This window comes from Perna viridis, chromosome 5, assembly GCF_037379345.1.
Source record: "Perna viridis isolate PV_CMFRI_1.1 ecotype Kerala chromosome 5, ASM3737934v1, whole genome shotgun sequence".
NCBI lineage: Eukaryota > Metazoa > Mollusca > Bivalvia > Mytilida > Mytilidae > Perna > Perna viridis.
Genome location: NC_142449.1, coordinates 18,155,636 through 18,173,800, shown reverse-complemented (window position 1 = coordinate 18,173,800; position 18,165 = coordinate 18,155,636). Strand labels below are relative to the sequence as shown.

At 31.8% G+C, this 18,165-nt stretch overlaps 1 protein-coding gene and 1 long non-coding RNA gene across 3 annotated transcripts in view; one reads left to right on the top strand and one right to left on the bottom strand.

Moving 5' to 3' along the window:
* The window catches only part of LOC148616357 (dynein axonemal heavy chain 8-like), a 110,501-nt gene that overhangs the window by 27,775 nt on the left and 64,561 nt on the right, over nucleotides 1-18,165 (top strand). For both annotated transcript variants that reach the window (XR_015922164.1, XM_088583290.1), the window contains exons 15-27: nucleotides 5,715-5,834; nucleotides 6,317-6,452; nucleotides 6,898-7,088; nucleotides 7,244-7,324; nucleotides 8,931-9,047; nucleotides 10,289-10,408; nucleotides 10,825-10,972; nucleotides 11,365-11,554; nucleotides 12,094-12,202; nucleotides 13,173-13,314; nucleotides 16,456-16,655; nucleotides 17,087-17,213; nucleotides 17,609-17,844. Coding sequence is in view for 1 of the 2 variants with exons in the window: in XM_088583290.1 (XP_088439416.1) it covers nucleotides 5,715-5,834; nucleotides 6,317-6,452; nucleotides 6,898-7,088; nucleotides 7,244-7,324; nucleotides 8,931-9,047; nucleotides 10,289-10,408; nucleotides 10,825-10,972; nucleotides 11,365-11,554; nucleotides 12,094-12,202; nucleotides 13,173-13,314; nucleotides 16,456-16,655; nucleotides 17,087-17,213; nucleotides 17,609-17,844 (1,917 nt within the window). In the remaining variant the exon portion in view is untranslated. The remainder of the gene's footprint in view (nucleotides 1-5,714; nucleotides 5,835-6,316; nucleotides 6,453-6,897; nucleotides 7,089-7,243; nucleotides 7,325-8,930; nucleotides 9,048-10,288; nucleotides 10,409-10,824; nucleotides 10,973-11,364; nucleotides 11,555-12,093; nucleotides 12,203-13,172; nucleotides 13,315-16,455; nucleotides 16,656-17,086; nucleotides 17,214-17,608; nucleotides 17,845-18,165) is intronic.
* LOC148616358 (uncharacterized) lies at nucleotides 2,250-4,853 on the bottom strand. Its single transcript, XR_015922168.1, has 3 exons — nucleotides 4,653-4,853; nucleotides 4,445-4,538; nucleotides 2,250-4,012 (listed from the first exon to the last, which is right to left on the bottom strand). It is a non-coding gene; the product is annotated as an uncharacterized LOC148616358 (long non-coding RNA).

Below are 18,165 nucleotides of genomic sequence, written 5' to 3'. Positions count from 1 at the left end.
TACCCCTATCTTGTGAAAACACTGGGATTTCCCATGCTATTTATAGACCCTTCACATCCGGTGACCAGTACTGCACTGCAAGTCTGCTAACCCCACATGCCATTCTGAGGATTGTGAGCTGACATATGTAGAATCATGCTGATATATAGTCCTCTGCAGGTTAAAGTTAAGGTAAAGTCCAGAGAAGCCATTGAATATTGTGAAATTAGCATAGAAGCCTATGGGAAGTGGAATTAGTGGTTTTTAGCCTTAAGCTGAAGCCATGGCAAAATGAAAAGTTTCTTGAAATAGCTTTAAACTACTTGAAGATCTTGTTAACTTTGCCATGAGAGGAATACACTACAAAAATCCTTCAAAATATGCATTTTTTTTAAGTTATAGGTCTAAATTATGGAAAATTGGTCTTTTTGGCTGATTTTTATGTCCTATCTTGTAAAAAGTGAAGAAAATTTAGTAAAAATATCAAATATTAAACTTTGAGGGCTGTATTTACCTAAACATGGTGGTAATAAGCACTTGAAATCAAGTTTTGTGTAGATTTGAGCAAAAATTAGGTTAGAAATGAGGAAAAACTCACTTCCATTACTGCGGTTAAGGCCATATAAGCATTCCCCTATGGCAACATGGAAAATCCATTATTGAGTACTTTTTTTGCTTTAGGTGCCCTTTACTGGTCATGTTTTAATGTGAAAACACTGTATTTACAAATTTAAAGCCAAATATATCACCTTTTGTGAAAATTTAAAGATTTAGGATTTTTGACATGTGATCAAGAAAAAGGGGGAGGCATGTCAGAAATAAATTTTTAAAAATAGACCAATTTCTCAGAAAATGATTACTTCTAAAACTATTTCTTCATTAATATTGTTTAAAAACAAGTTGTGATTGATATTTTTTATTTGAAAAGTCAGAAAAAGTTCTTTGCAAATATTTAATGCATTTAAGTATGGTAGAATATTGTCACTTTTTTGCTCGCACAACTTGGTTACCCTATATTTAAAAATCAAATATTTAAAAAAGTGCTTGTCACATTTCACTGAAACTTTGCAAATGCATTCAGTATGTGTGTAGGAAGATACATGTATAGTTATTTATTTTTTCTAAGACAAAAAGTGACCCTTTAGGTTACAGACCACCAATTCAACCAATGAGCATTTGGAACGTACGCAAAAATAGTCCTACGCAGAAATTACCCCTGTTCCTCATAGTGCTGTGAAAAAAGTTCTCATCTTATTTAAAAAATTTAAACAGTTTCTGAAAGGAAAAACATTTCTGTACATTTTATAGGTGCATTTTGCTTCTTGTGATGTGAAGCCTAATCTCCATAATGATTTTTAAATATACCCCTATCTTGTGAAAACACTGGGATTTCCCATGCTATTTATAGACCCTTCACATCCGGTGACCAGTACTGCACTGCAAGTCTGCTAACCCCACATGCCATTCTGAGGATTGTGAGCTGACATATGTAGAATCATGCTGATATATAGTCCTCTGCAGGTTAAAGTTAAGGTAAAGTCCAGAGAAGCCATTGAATATTGTGAAATTAGCATAGAAGCCTATGGGAAGTGGAATTAGTGGTTTTTAGCCTAAAGACTGATAACCCATATCACTTAATGTATCATATCTTTAAAAGTAGTACAGATATGATCAAGAAAATTGGCATGCATTGTCGTTATAGAGTAAGCAAAATTTTTATTTTGGTTTTGAGTGTCGTCATGGAGAAATGGCAGCCATTTTGAATCAAGATGGCCGCCAAATTATGACAACAGTTGGTTTCTTTCACTTAGTCCAGATTTTTTTAAGCTAGTCCTTTCATGTTTTGTTATTTCCTGTATTAATACATTATTTATTTGTGTACTGTAGTATATTACATGAGAGACGAAAGGAAAGGCAGCCATTTTGAATAAAAATGGCCGCTGCTCTCGTTGATATCCATTTCGCAACCGAAAATTTTATTTTCAGCAATAACTTTCTTAAAAATCAACCTATTTTTACAATCTTGGTATCATTTTAATTGTCTCATTCTTATCTTTCTTTCTAAAACTGCATGTTTAACTTTAAATTGAATGTTGTAAAAGTACATGTACATGTATAGATTTGATAAATCAAGGATTTTTATAATAGACACTATAAAAATCCTAAGATAAGTGAGGAACTTTTAAATGGTAAGTTTCAAACTGGTTATTTTTTTTTAATGTTTACTTCTTGTTTTATCCAATGCTTCAGATGCTTTCATGTAAAATTGACCAAGTTTTGTAAGGTTACTTACTGAATTCATTTAAAATAGTTAATAAATCAAAATATCATGATTCTGCCATAATAGCTTTACACTATAATCATATGTTATTTCGGTAAGCGACTGTATTAGTGCAATGTAAGTGGTTCTCTTTTGTGTGTATGTGAATTTTTTACATCTTCAGGCAGTAATAAGCAGAGCGAAATCTTGATTTTACTTCATTTATTGTTTTTCTTGATCAAGACAATATTTAAATATAACTGCCATCATGATCATACAGTGAGTCAAGACAAACCAAATCTAATGAAAAAAAATATAAAAATCTATTTAAATATCAGTTAGTAAGAATATCTGTTGTAATTGCAAGAAATAATTACAAGAAAAATCAGTGTACACATGTAAGAATGTAAATACAACATGACAAGATAAAAAATTGAGTCAATGCAGTACTTTTGCAGTAAAATTGACCGCATGTTTTTTAAATGGTGTGATATTATAATAGAAAAAATATTTAATTTTCAAAATACTTATCTGATAAAACCACTAGCACAGTTATGTCAAGACATGAAAAATATCTATTTTTTTAAGGTGTCTTAATTAAGAATAATACATGCATTTTATGATAGCAGATATGATGCATGAGGTCAATTTCATTACAACATAACTTATGATTTTCCTATAAAAACAGCAATTACATCTATATGGAAAGTCCAAGGATTCTCTACAATAAAAGATCATTAATTTAGTATGTGTACTAGATGCTATAAATAAATAAAAATTGGTAAAATCATTGTACTACTGAAAGTATAACAGATATTAATTGTCTTGAATAAGTGTACATGTCATACACAAAGACCTAGGAAAAATATTCATCATAATACTTTTTATATTCAGAACAAATAGATTCAAACTGTGTTAAAAACCAGGTTCTACCACTGGTGTCCTTGGGGTTGATCTCAAAATCTGAATAAAAGATAACAAAAATTTCAACAACACTAATGTCATCTTTGTTGGGCCATTTGAAGACATTTTTCTTAAGGTTAGACATTGACCAGCAACATCAACCTGAAACTAAAACATTACAAAACTGTGAAATTAGTGTTACAATATATACCATTCAGCATGTAATTATACCCTAACTCTTGGCAATATTTATTTGTGTATCCTCATCTACATGAAATATGCATGTCCTCCATAACATGTGCTTTCACTTCAAGTCGGCCAGCGACAATGTTACAAAAATGAATCTGATGTCCAGCAGCAGGTAGCAATCCACATTTGAAGATCCAAAATTGTCTTGCGAACTCATTAGCATCATAAAGGAATTAAGAATTGACATCAGTTAACTGAAAGAAACAAGAAGGGACCACAAAGAACCAGGCTCAACAAGCAAAAAGATTCAATTAGTAGTCAAAAATGTTGTCAAAAACACAATTCTACTTAAACTTTAATGAATTATTATTTAAAAGCTAATTTAAAAAGTAAAATTTACAAACTGCTCTCAAATTCAATATTGCTCAATAATTCTAAAATGACTCTATCTAGATTATAGCATTCTGTACATTTTATTTTCAAATAAATCTTATCAATAAAAAGATTGACTAAAGAACTAACCGGATTAGTTTCTGTCTGTCAGTAGTTGATATATCTCCCCCTTGGTGATCCGAATTGCCAACAAGTACTCATTAGTAATATTGTCCAATTGAGTACTTGTTGATACATCCTTTAACAATTCTCCAAGTGTAATACATGTAGTTCTTGACTCAACAGTGGCTAATAAAATAATTACAGATCAATGACGGTTTGTTTATAACAATTAGTATAACTCACAATATTCATTAACCATAGCCAGCAAATTGAATTAGATAATAATATATCAAAACACCACAGACTGTTCAGAATATAGTAGTTGAAAAAATTAAATACATGTACATGCACTAAAATGTACAAGTAACAACTAAGGACGGAATTTCTTTCCCTATCAAAATGCTAAACACTTACTTAATACTGCTTGAATATTTAAAGAGCATTGGTAATGTTGGAAAAAAGTAAACAAGCACCCCCCTTTTCCTAAATGTCGTATTCGGTAGTAAATCAATCATATTCGTAGCAGAAGAGAAAAATAGAGATTTTAAATCCCATTATTCTTTGAATAATAAATTATCATTGACGCAAATCCTATGTAGAAACTCCAAATTTACTTACAAGCACAGTGCGAATCGATAACGGATTCCGTTAGGTCAGGGTCAGTCATGACGGTAAAAGTGTCTCGAACGCTCTATAGCCGCCTATTCCAACGCTTAAAATAAATATGTTCCTGATTACAAATCGAGAGCAAAGACAATTAAATTTAAAGAAAAAAACTTGAAGAATTCGAATATGCATGTCATTTAGCCGTACTCCGTATATTTACCTTATTTTTTTCTCTTCGAAGTATTGAAAACAAAATTTCAAGGTCGATTTGGGAAGTGTATCGGAAACGACTTCCATTCTAAAGATATTTAAATCCTAAGCTCTCATTGGGTGTTATTTTTATTTCAATATGACGTCAGGAACATATTTATTTTTAAGTTTGAAAAACGTATACTCCGCTGAAAAAACGTGCCGCGCGACGTTAAATACGTATTGGTACCGTTACTAAAATGACGATAATTTATCCCCGTTCCGAGAACTATAAACAACAAGACTTATATTCACTACAAAAATTATTTTATTAAATATTTATTCATAAAAAAAAGTCATAGCTAATGTAACCTCCGAAATAGAAGGATTTTGGTAACGTAAATACTAAGTCAAATTCTTTACCGGAAAACAAAATGGCGGCCATATATGGTCGCATTGGCATCTCTAATAGTATGTTTACCTTACATAGTCAGGCTTTCTTAAATGCAAGATTTTGCCAATATTTCGTATTAATTGCCTTAACTTTTATAAGGTAAAGATTCACTGCTTTGCCCCATCTTTTGATGAATGTATTATGGTTTATCCCTGATTGTCTGTCAGTCTGTTCACATGTTGTTTGTTTTAAAAACACTGTTTATATGAAAAGATCCTCCCTCTGATTTCACTGCTTACCAATTTTACATTTTAGAGTAACAGAATTTTAAACATCCCACCAAAAAAATGAAGGAACAGGTTTATCATGTGCATTAACTTATTTATTTCTATTATGCTCCGTCTAAAAAAAGATATCTTAGATATATCTGTCTTTCATTGACAATTTCTTGTCTTCTTTTCTTCACCTATTTTACTCAGGTTCTGGATTGCCACAAGCATAAGACTTCAAGAAAATTAGTATGGTATGCATTCATATCATATAATCTTTTCAAAATAGGCATTGTAACACATGTTATTTTTATATTGTGGATTAGAAATGCAAAAGACTGTTTTGGTAATATTAAGAGTTCATATTAAAAAGCTTTATATGGATAGTTTTATTTGTTTTTAGAATGTGCTTTTATACATTTAATTTCAGCTTTACATGAAGTATAGAGAAGAGCCACCTATTCCAAGAAATATGCCACCAGTTGCTGGTAAAGTCACATGGGTTAGGCAGCTGTCTCACAAGATTGAATATCCTATGACAATTTTCATGGTAAGTTTTCTATTGTTCTGTTTGGTAAAACAGTCAAACCTTGTTAAGCAGAAGTTGACTAGCATAGTTCAAGTCATCAGGGTAAAACTAGATTGGATTAAGAGGAGTTGCTGGGACTGTCAAATGATTCAGAGTTGTCTGAGATTTTGACTTTTCCGAGTTTGACACATCAAGGTTCCACTGTAACAGCAAAAATGATTTAATTTCTGATGTTTTTTAATTATTTCCCTGGGACTTTATAATTTTTTTTCCTGTCAGACCTATTTTTTTAAAGATTTGTTCTACTTTCCTCCTATATTCTAAACAGTTATTCACTGTGTTGTTGTTTTATACTGCCTAAATAAACTTATTTTGCTTTTTTATCTGTCAGATTTTAAATACAAGCGTGTAATTTATCATGCATTTGCTGCTTAGGCATCATTTACCTTGTAATATATCATAAAGAAACTAAAAATGACTATCTCTTTGTTTTTTTTCCTCAGAATCACTCCACATGCCTTAAAACAGAAGAAGCAAAGAAAATTGTTAGAGCTTACAACAGAATTGCTAAAGTACTTGTAGAGTATGAGATACTTTTTCACACTGCATGGGTCAAGTCAGTTGAGGTTGCTACACAGTGTAAGTTTCTATATGATTGGACATATCATTTGTACAGAGTAAAACATAATGAAACAAAGTTCAATACTTTTTTTAATAATTGTGACTCTTCCAAACCATCAGCATACATCTGCATGGCATACTTACACAGGATTAGTTTACCACTAAATTATAATGAGATCTATTTGCATTGTGAATTGATTGTTCAATTTTTTTTCTGGAACTACTGGAGGTAGAATTAGTAGTATTAGTCTTTGTCTCTAAATGGTCAATCTTATCTGACCAAATGTCATAATCATGCACCAAAACCAGGAATACTATGAGGGATTTTAGGATATAATTTTGTTATGAAAAGTTTTTTATGAGGGTTAATGGTAGCTTATTTTTATTTTTAATGTCCAAATTTGGGACAGTTTATCATTTGCTTGAGTCAAGCTGTTCATTCACACCTTGAATTGCCTTTCAGATTTACAAGTACCAGTATTAGTCAGGCATCCTCATAATCAGAACTTGCTTTTAGTTAATTTTGATCACTACATATTTGAAGTGATTAAAGAAGCAGAGTACATGATGAAACTAGACTTAGATATTCCAGAAGCTGCTAGGAAATTAGTGCATGCCAGAGACAGACTAAAAGACTCCAGGAACCAGATGCAGGTATCAAGATAATTCATACAATATTTAAATATAGCCTGGTTAATGAAACTACAATTTTCATTAATTGATAAAGTATATGGTTTTTATCTGGGTCTGTTGCTATTGTTGACAATAACCCCATGAGGAAGCACTGTTTCTCTTTTTTTTTATTGCAGATGCTTTTAGATGAGTATAATTTACTTAGAACAGAAATTCCAGGTGTTTTCCAAACTTTGTTTGGACCTACACTGAAAAAGGTGAGAATTTCTACATTTATTTTAGGACACATAATAGATGTTCTATTTTGAAGAAATATTATAGAACTTTATGATATCTGCTCTTAACAGAATAAATGTTGTACAATATTCATTCAACAAAGTATGCTTATTATGGATTTGTCTGAATGAAAGAAATATCTGTAGTACATTGACAGTTGTCACCAGGGTTCCAAAACCCCCATTTTGTTACATTGGGCATGACAAATTTTTCCTTTGGAAAACGGAAACTATCTTGAGTTATAGAGCTAGAAATAAGCAGTTCGTGTCTTAGCACTTCAAAATACTTAAATGAGATTTAGGCAAGAATTTAAAAAAAAAAAAAGTAGATGTACCTTTAAAGAAAAAGTTAGTTTGAAAAAGATATCTTTGCAGGCCATTCCAGTAAAAAAAATATTATCTCACCCACAGGTATTAAAGGTAAATCATGCATTTTGTGACACCACAATGAAGCATTTTATTATGTCTTGGAAATACAAAGGAGTTTTGGCAAGCAGGGCATTCTGATTTGGCAAATTTAAAGTAAGAAGTGGAAATTTGTGACGCCCTTGACTAATATTTCAATGTTCTTTAACTTTGCAAAACCTGGTTAGCGAATGTCAAATCTTACCATCGGATGTCTTGAGGTTTCTCTGTTTGTCTTTCTAAGTAGTGTTAGTTAATAATATTTCAATTTATAGTTGTTAGAGCTAACTGAAAAATATCCCCTTTTTTTTCTTTTTTTTTTTTTTTTTATTATTATTATTTTTTTTTTTATACACCCATCTAAGACAGGGACGTATTATGGTATACCATTGTCCGTCTATCTGTCGTCCAAACTTTGGACAATAACTCCAAAACACTTTCACCAACTTTATATTTGTTGAAGTAAGCTCCCTTTCAATTTTTATGAATTTCAGATTTTTCATTTCTGTGTTGTGAATTTTTTTACTTAAAAAGAGGGGGATTTTCAAGTTTTTCACACAATAACTCAAAAACACTTTCATAAACTTTTATGAAACTATGAAACTTTGGTGAATTGTTCATATCAATTGAAGTAAGCTTCCTTCCAATTTGTAAAAATGTCAAATTTACGTTTCTGTGTTATTAACTCTTTACAAAAAAGGTGGAAAGGGCCAAGGAAATTTTGAAAAATCATTGAAAACAGATCATTTGTTATGATCGACTAATAAATATAAAAGGTACTTGATAACCTTGTCAGAAAAGTGTGTTTTGAATAAGATAGAAATGTATGGGTGAAAAATCAAGACAACGAACTTAGTTAAACTTGAGGTAGCCTTGATAGTACCAAATTTTTTGTGCATTTTTTATTTACTTTTTTTTGGGGGGGATGGTGGGGGTATTTGACAGTGCTCACAGTATTTCTAGTTTGTCATATAAATTCATTAAAAGCATTAGGACAAGTTAAAAGGGCAACAGGTGTATCATGCACTTAAAGTGCAGCTCTTTATTTTAAAGGTTGTAGTGCAAAGTAACCATCTTGCAAGACAGCTTTTACTTCTAATGATCCAAGTTATATTTTTCTTTAAAGACTGACAAGTGCTTAATAATTTCAAGACTTTGTCATTGCTTTTTTATTTTAATGTAGGTTGATATTGCCATGAGACCTGGAGTCATTTCCCATACTTGGACATCTCTAAATCTGCCAACTTACTTTGATGAAGTAAAAACAGCCTTGACCGAACTCAAGAATGTTGTCAAACAGGTCATTTTTATAGTTTTTCAAAGTTATTCAAATTTTTACTTCTTGCCATGACAATTTTGAAGTTCTTGTGTGTTGATATTGGGTTAAGTCAAACCTTATGCACTAACACGGAAGGTCACATATTTACTAAAGATATATAAACAACCATTCTCTAAGTTTGCTTCAATTTTCATACCGCTTGACCGGTGTGAAAAAAAAAATGTTCTCATCAGTAGTGAATTTTTTATTCTCAGAGTTCAATTGGCTTAGAAATCGATTGTCTTGAACTCCATCTTGAATCACCTCGATTGCCATTGTACTTATATTTCAGTTAAATGAGATAATTTTGGTGTTTTCTTACCTTAAAAAAGAATTATGAAGGGACACAGGAAGATTTGAAGTGAAAAAACCTTTTAAATTGTCTGATTTCTTTTGTTTGGAATGTTTGTGCTTGTGTGATGTCAGCATGTTTCCTACAAATAAAAAATAAATGTTTTGTGCGCTTTTCATTTTGGGGTATTTTTTACGTTTTTAGGGCATTAGAGAAACAATCTATATTCAAAGCTTGTTGATTATGAATTTCTCACATCTCGTGAAATAAATTTTATAGTTTGAGTAGCTCGGCATGCCTAACAATCAAAAACTAAAATTTATTGCACTCGATGTGAGAAATTCCATAATCAACTTGTTATGGTTGTAAATTCTGTATTTTAATACCCCATACCCACAACCAAAATCTGTTCTTCTATCTAAGTACTTTTTTATGCGAGTCCTCTTATTATCATTCAATGGATTTTGATGTTTTTTTATGTGAAGGTTCAGTTTCACATGTAGATGTTCAAAACACATGGGTGTTGTTGCCAGATGCTTGCATATCTAACTAAGGCTTTTGAATTTTGCAAGTAGGGGATATCAGTGATCTCACTAGCAGTTCTAATTTTAAATTTATTTCTGTACATGCATTCCTTATTTTTGTGTTTTAAGAGGCTTTTTCATATTCTCATAAGAACATTGAAGTTTTATACCCAAAGTAAATTTATAACAAACTTATGATTAATATACAATTATGTATTCTTGTTCAAAGTCTTTAGAAACTTGGCTGAGGAGAGGGTCTTGCCTATTTTTTTTATTGACTTTATATGCAGGTAGTATATGCTGAAATTTAAATATTGCAAGGTTTATAATTTGTTTTGATAATTTGATATTTACTCCTATAACAAAATCTGTTGTAATTTTAAAGCTATGAAATTATTTCTTTACAGGTGAATGACATAAAGGAAACAAGAATTGACAATATGCTCACAGAAATAAGTGAAACATTGCTGTGTGATTTACCAGAGAAAACACCTTGGACTGTGGATGAATTTTTACAGAAAATGGAGGTTTGATTGCTTAAAATTAATGAATAGGAAAATATTTTTGAAAGTTATCATTTTGATAAAAAAAAAGTTGTACATTTAAAAATACAGAAGACTTGATGAGTTATCATCCAATTGGAGACAATGATAGTTAACTATACTTTAAGCCAAAATGATCTCATTGGCCAAAAAATCTGCTTGTTTTAATATTTTTGTTCTGTTTAGTGGAAGCTGCATGCTTTATTATTTTTTAATTCAATTTTACTAATTCAGTTTTATTCTGAAGTCAGAATTCAAACCATGATACCATTTTTTTTCATCTACCATTCTTGACTTTAATAGTTTTTCACTGCAAGTTTCCATATATATTGGTGGTTTTCTTAACATTTTGGTAGACACAATGAGAGGACAGGCATATTTGAATCTTTATGTCTTCTTAGGCATATTGTGGAGCTATGACAACTGATGTCAACAGAATGAGTATGGTGATTGAAGATGCTGTCAAGGAGTTAATTATGTTATTCTTACAACGTTCTCAAATGGAACAGAAGCCACCAGAATCAGAACAGAGCTCTGACACATCTATTCGTAAATATTCTTTTTATAATTTCCCTCTCAATCAAAGTTTTGGAAAATATAGGAATCACCCTTTCACTTCAGCTGTTCACATATCCTGTTAGCAAACTTCCCCTTTACCACTTAATGGATTTAGATGAAATTTCGTATTTCGTTGAAAGGTTGGGCACCATTTGTTAATTTAAAGGAAGATCATTTTGTTCTATGCCACTGTTTTACATGTCTGGACTTGGTCCCTGGATTACATTCTTTTGATTTCCGCTAAAATTTTGGTTCCCTTGATTACTCCTGCAACCTCCATTTGTTCAGCTGGCCTCATATAATTATGTTGGCTGTAAATGTACAAGATTTCCTTTAAGTATTACACACGAACAATCACTTATATGGTCTTAATTTTATTGAAGAGAGTGATATCATTGCCATAGATGTACCATCAGAGCCGCAAAATATTGAAGATTCAGATGGCACAGATGAACAGTCAGTGAGAGAAGCATGTGATGAGCTCAAAGATTACTTTAATCACAGACTTGTTGAATCTCTCCTGAAAGCCACCAGACATTCTCTTGACACAATGAGGAGACGTTTCTTTTCAAGGTTACCTTAATATTAATCATCTTGGTTTTAGCAGGGACAATATATGTATACACTAAATATGTGTGTGTGTGTTCATTCAGATTATTTTCACATGGGATCTTTTGGGCCAAAAAAATGGAGAGGGCCACAAATAGGAGATATCATTGTCTAATGACTACAGACATGTAATGGTTGCAATCATATCAAGACATATTGTTGTAATTGTCATTAGTGTCCTGAGTGTGTATGTTCTGTACACCGAGCATTAGTTCAAATCCACAATGAAAATGACACAGTGTTATAAACACTAGAACTGTGATTCCATTGCATTTCAAATATTTTTGTGTCCTTGATTCTTGACTTACTCAACAGTTGTGTGTTTTCACTTAGTATGGTCAAATAAATAGATGTGTATTATTTCACTTTTCAATGGATACTTTAAGATTGTTCTTTCTATGATGTAGACCTGTTTCAAAAATAAACACTTATCAGAATCTATTACAGTTGAATAATTTTTGTTATCTGACATTATTCTTGAATAGTTCAAGATTAATTTTCAGTGGTAGAAGAGGAGGAGCAGTACATTTTGATGAGAGTAATGGAGGTGTCAGTCTTGGAAGTAGAGTTCCTTTCTTTGTTGCAGATATTACACTTTGCATTCCAAATGTAGTAAGTAATTTTGTATATACAGTTAGCTCTACTTGTAAGTATACTTTGCTCAGGTCTTTTGCCAGCTAGCTTTAATTGAAGGAGGTAAAATATTGCATTTATTATTACATATAAACATAATGTATACCCATCAAAGACACTCACTTTAGCGTACTACCTTAATTAACTCGCAAATACATTACATTAAAATGTTTTGTATAATTTTATGAAATGGATAAATCTAACTAAGTTCTTATGTTTATATATATTATTTCTTGCCTGGCATAGTAATGCATGGGTGAAAGTTTTCCATATTTTGACAGAATTCCTTTCTTTTTTTTTTAAAGGCCCCAGGCCATTTTTGAGATATGTGTAAATCCAAGGATTTTTTAGTGGGTGGTGGGTAGAGGTCCATATTTTTTTACATATAAATAACATTTTGTCAATATCCAGATAATTTTTTGCAATGTTTTGTTAAAAAGGCAGATTTGTTTATCAAGAAGAAACCAAATTATCTCGAGCGTATATACCAATTGTAAAACACTAATTACTGTAGTTCATTTGTTTATCTTTACAATATTTTTATAACAACAAGCAACGGGAGATAAGTGAAACATGCAGTGTCTACTGTTGGACAGTGATACAAATTCTCTTGAAAAAAATGTCAAAAACCGATGACGATGGGCCTAGCTTGACAAAAAGGACAACAAAGGAGGTCCAAAAAGAAAATCACAAAACACCTCCATAGAAAAGTACATTTTTTGACAAGCTTGACAAAGTGTTGAATATGCCAAAAATGCTCTCAGAATGCAGGAGAATGCTTCTAAATTTTTTAAAAAAATTTATGGGGGGCATGTCTCAAGACCCCCCCTTCCCCAGCTGGTTCCCTACTGATTTCAGTATTTCAATGAAAAACAACTTTCAACCATGGTAATGTTAAAGGGAGATTTGTATGACTTGGGTTTCTGCATGTGTCAGTTTTGTATTTTAGGTTATGCATCCAGGTTTAGATGATATTCAGCAGGCATTGAACAAAGCTACACAGTGTACCTTAGAAATTAGTAAAGGTGTTTACCAGTGGGGACAGGATAGGGAAGACAGCAATGATAAGCAAGCCAATGTTGCAGATATCGGTAATTTTTTTTATTATTTGCATGTCATACACTGTTATTTTAAAGGATCCTCTTGGCCCGTTCTATGGCCGTCAAATAAGATATATCTACTTGTCTATACTCGACGTCACATACAGTCCATTTTCAAATTAAAGCTCTACTTTTGAAACTGTTGGGACTTACCACTAGAGTTGTTTCTCTTTTATTTAATCTGAAGATAGTTCACATATATGCATAATGTGTTAGTACCAACAAGTCGCTATTGGCTTAAATTGTGCATAACAAATCCTTATGGGAAAATCCCATACTAATATCTTCCATGTTGGTTTCTACAGGATGATTTGTTTACAAACTAAGTTAGTAAGTTCCCGTCCAACTCTGGTGACAATCGTCTTCTTGATCAACCTCTGGGTTCTTCTGTATTTTGACAAACCATTTATACGTAAACAATATCTAGCAACCCAATCACTGTAAGCATGGGCGATTTTTGACAATGTAAATTTTTGGACCAAGAATTAATATCTCACCGGAATTTAATGATTCAATATATGGGGAGAAGCCGTTTGGCTAAACGAATGAGCAAGTCATTTAAGACAATTTAGGTGTCAATAAAGTTGTTGAAATTGTACTAATTCATATTTTAACAGTATCTTATTTATGTGACGCCAAGTATAGAAGGGTATTAGGATGCTTTACCTATAGTCTTAAGAAAGTTTTGTTTAAATACATTTTAAAGGCTAAGACAGTGAAATTGTTTCAAGTCTGCAAATTCTTTTGAGAAATAAAAACACTGACAACAATAAGCAGATTTTACCTGATAACCTGATAAAATGGTTGTGTTGAAGAAGTAATACTCTTAGATGTGTTGACTGTCAAGACTTTTGTAAATCTAGGTGGAGTTATTTTGTGCAAAACTAAAAAAAGACTAATACTTCAACTTTATCAGTTAAAAAAATGTTTTCCTGACTGTTGTCAGGTGAGGGGGTATACTATTATACCCTTATACATGTCTCCATCCATTATATATGTTTTCTGTCAGTTTTCTCAGCAACTACTCATCACATGAGCTTGAAACTTTACATATTCTTCCTATAGGTATGCCATATGGTGGCATCCATTTTTGGAAACTTCCTGTTTACTCAGGACTTTTGTTTATTTTCCTTATATATTGTAATTGAAAGTTGGGTATCACTAGTGAGTCAGTGCTCAGATTTCTCGTTTCTTCTTAATACACCCTAAGACTTTAAATTTTTATAACTATCACTTGTACACCTTACTACACCTTTCCTGGACACTTTCAGATGTTGAAATGATTTTCGTGTGAGTCTGCTACCTTGATTTGTGGTGTAATTAAACAATTAAGGGGTGACAGGATGTCGACCTCTCGTTTTGGCTTCTTGCTCAATGACACTTGTAGGATGCCGAGTCTTTCAAACTTAGTTGACTTCATCCACTGAGATAATTGTTTGTTGAATTCTTGATTTCATGGTTCCACATCAACCACAAAAATAGATGTGCCGCAAGTAATAATGAAACCACAATAAGTCTATTTCAACTAGATTTATCACAGTATTTATTAATGGCTTTCTTATTAAAAAACATTTAATGATTTTTGTGCAAGTTGTAATTTATTAATCTTAACACTTACCAACAAATATTCTTAAAACATCCATCCAGAACTGTTGAATTCCTTGTCTCTTATGACTTAACTTGATAATGCGTATAGTGCTGATGATAATGATTATGGAATGTGTTCTATTGGAGAAAGTTTTGGTCAGATTTTAAACCCCACAGTCACCAATTGTTTTCCCATGGATAGACCCTTGTTGTTTTACTTATTTTCTTTGTGCTTTGAGGAATGGTTAGTAGCAATTAAAACTGGAATGGGATTGATTCACAGAAACCAGTCATTTGGACTTAGCACTAAATTATTTAGGTTGTTTGCCTAGATAGTGTCTCTGTTTTTAAATTTATTTCATCCAAACTTTGGTGAATGATTAGTATCATTAAAATCCAGGCGGGGATTGATTATAATATAAATTAGTCAAGGGGACCACTTTTGGGGTTTAAAGGTTTGGGGGATTAATGCTTGTTGCTTGGATAGCACCTCCATTTTTTAACTTTTTTTCTTCAATCTTTGGTCAGTTGTTTGTAGCATTAAAAGCTTGGGTGGGATTGATTTTCACAGAAATTTGTCAAGAGAGACCACTTTTTTGTAGGAAGACTTACTAAAAAATTATCTGTGTTGTTTGCCTGTATATTTCCTCGATTTGTATTTATATTATTAATTTATTGACTTTGGTGATTGGTTAGTAGCATTTAACTCCTGGCTGTGATTGTTTTTACAAAAAATGGTCAACCCTTTAGAAGGGGGACTAAGTAAATAGGCTTGACACATGGATACCACCCCTTTTTTATGGATTTTGTTCAAATTTTGGTGAATAGTTAGTACCAATTAAGACTTGGGTGGGATTTATTTTCACAGAAATATGTTAAGGGGGACCACTTATAAAACAAGTTTTATCAAAAATTGGTCATAGGAGATCACTTTTTTTGGGGAGGGGGATTTTGTAAATAATTAGGCTAATTGATGAAAGCTTGTTGCTGAACAATAATCAAATGTTGGCAGTGTTAAATAAATGAAATTGACATAAATCAATAAAATGTTATAAAGTTTTGTTCATCTTATACGTAGCTTCTCTTCAAACTTTATTCAGGTAATAGCTTTAGATTCTAAACCTTGTTTTTGGTCAAAGATTTTTTTTATTATGTTGAATAGTGGCAGATCTATGAAGTGGATGTACCTATTTGTTTCATGCAAGTAAGGGAAGATACTCAAGAATACATAATTTTTTAATACAAATTTATGAAAACTTGTTTAGTTTAGTGTTATTGTAAAAAAAGAAAATGCTGTTGATAAGTTTAATCTGAAAGGTGATCTCATGCTAGACTTCCAGTAAAAAATGTCTTGTAAAAAGTGATATTTTTTCTATGGCTCCATAATATGCCTTCAAATGCTTAGATTGCAATTTTAGTTCATCAGGACCCTAAGATCCCTGGCCTAAATTATTCCCTGTTAGAGCTTCCCCGCTTTTTGTAAAGGTATCTCTGACTAAGTACTTCAAATAAAACTTTAAATACACTGTTTTTTTATGTCTTTAGCTGAATTGGTTGTACATGTGACCACTCCCTCTGGCAAGAAAAATTTCTACAAAAGTATTGCAGAGAACAAGGATGTAGCCAAGTATGTAATGATGATGTCTTCTGCTATCAGTACACTAAAATCTGATGTAGTGGAAGCTTTACAGAGGTACTCAGATTACTCATTTCTATGGCAACAAGACAGAGAGGAAGCTGTTACTGTGAGTACTGGTTTGATTATATGATGTTTTCTCATTTCTGTACAAAGGATGATTAGGTTTTGTGTGTCGCAGCTGCTGTGTACATGATGTTTCTAAATGACAGTTACAATAATCACAGTTACTAACTTTTTAGGAATAAAGTTAATTAGTATACATTTTTTATTTCTTTAATTCTAATCATACTGAGGTCCAGAAGTGCTTTCTTTGTTATTATAATTTATATTGTAATATTTTTTGGCATCATAATACCTCTTAATTTGCATTTCCATCTGATTGAATTTTGCAGTTTCATATATCACATTGGTATTTAGATGTAAAATGGGAGGCATGCTTGAGGAAGTATCAATATGTGAGTATTGCTCACTGTATTTCTAGTTGATAACATGGTAATGATATCTTTTAGATATTGAGTGTAGCTTATCTTTTAAAAGGAATTCACCTCTACAGATCCAATACTGTCAGAATATAAAGCTAAGTTGGCAATGTTCAAGAAATTGGAGGACAACATAGATGATATCCAAGCTTCTGAAATTGTTGGCCCAATAGAACTTTTTACAGGTACTGTGTAGAATTGTTACAGATTTTGTCTTGTCATTTTTTTTCAAGATTTAGAGTTTTATTAACATCAGACTCTTGTGTGTACAGTAGAGTGGAGCATAATGGTATAGTCTGTACATTTTTTTTTATTGATAACAGTAGTAAACAACAACTGAAAATGTCAAAATATTGTGTATTAGCAAAAGAAATAGGTCTTTGCATGGATATTTAGGTATTGAATGACTTGTAATTGTTATGTTACCAGCTATTTATCATAAAATGTATTCTTTAGCTAATTGCACACCTTTCACATGCACTTAGATATTTCAATAAAAAGCTATAGTTTTGATTGATATTGTTACAACCATTCTTTCATTTTGTTTTGAATTAATGTTCTATATTATTTGTATACTCAGAAAAATTAAAGTTAGCTTTGAGGGTTGAGATTAAGGCTTGGAAACTTCTGTTTGGAAAAGAGCTAAACAATAAATTCAGAAATAAGATGGATGAAGTTCTGTCCTTTGTTGACGACTACAGTAAGAGATTGGCACGTCCAATTCGAGATTTACAGGATGTTAGAGAATCAATGAATGCTTTGGCTGATATCAGAAACAATCAAATTCATCTTGACATGTCCCTTGGTCCTATTGAGGTAAATATAGAAAAAATTTTAGTTTTGGTTTTATACCCTGCCACACAAAGTGGGGAAGTATTATATGATAATCTTTGAAAAATTGCGTGTCTGTCTGTCCCCATGGATTCCAGATCATTGCTTAAGGACAGATCTATGAATTAAAAAGTTTTCGCAGTTGTTTAGTACCATAAAATAAAGGTTAAAATAAATTTTCAAGAAAACGAAAAAAAAAATATAGTTTTTTAGTTAGGCCATTTTGAACATTTTGCCATCCCCCTTTTTTTCGCCATAACATTGGGGGTACCACTTAATGTTCCATTAATGCCCTTTTTAGCTCAC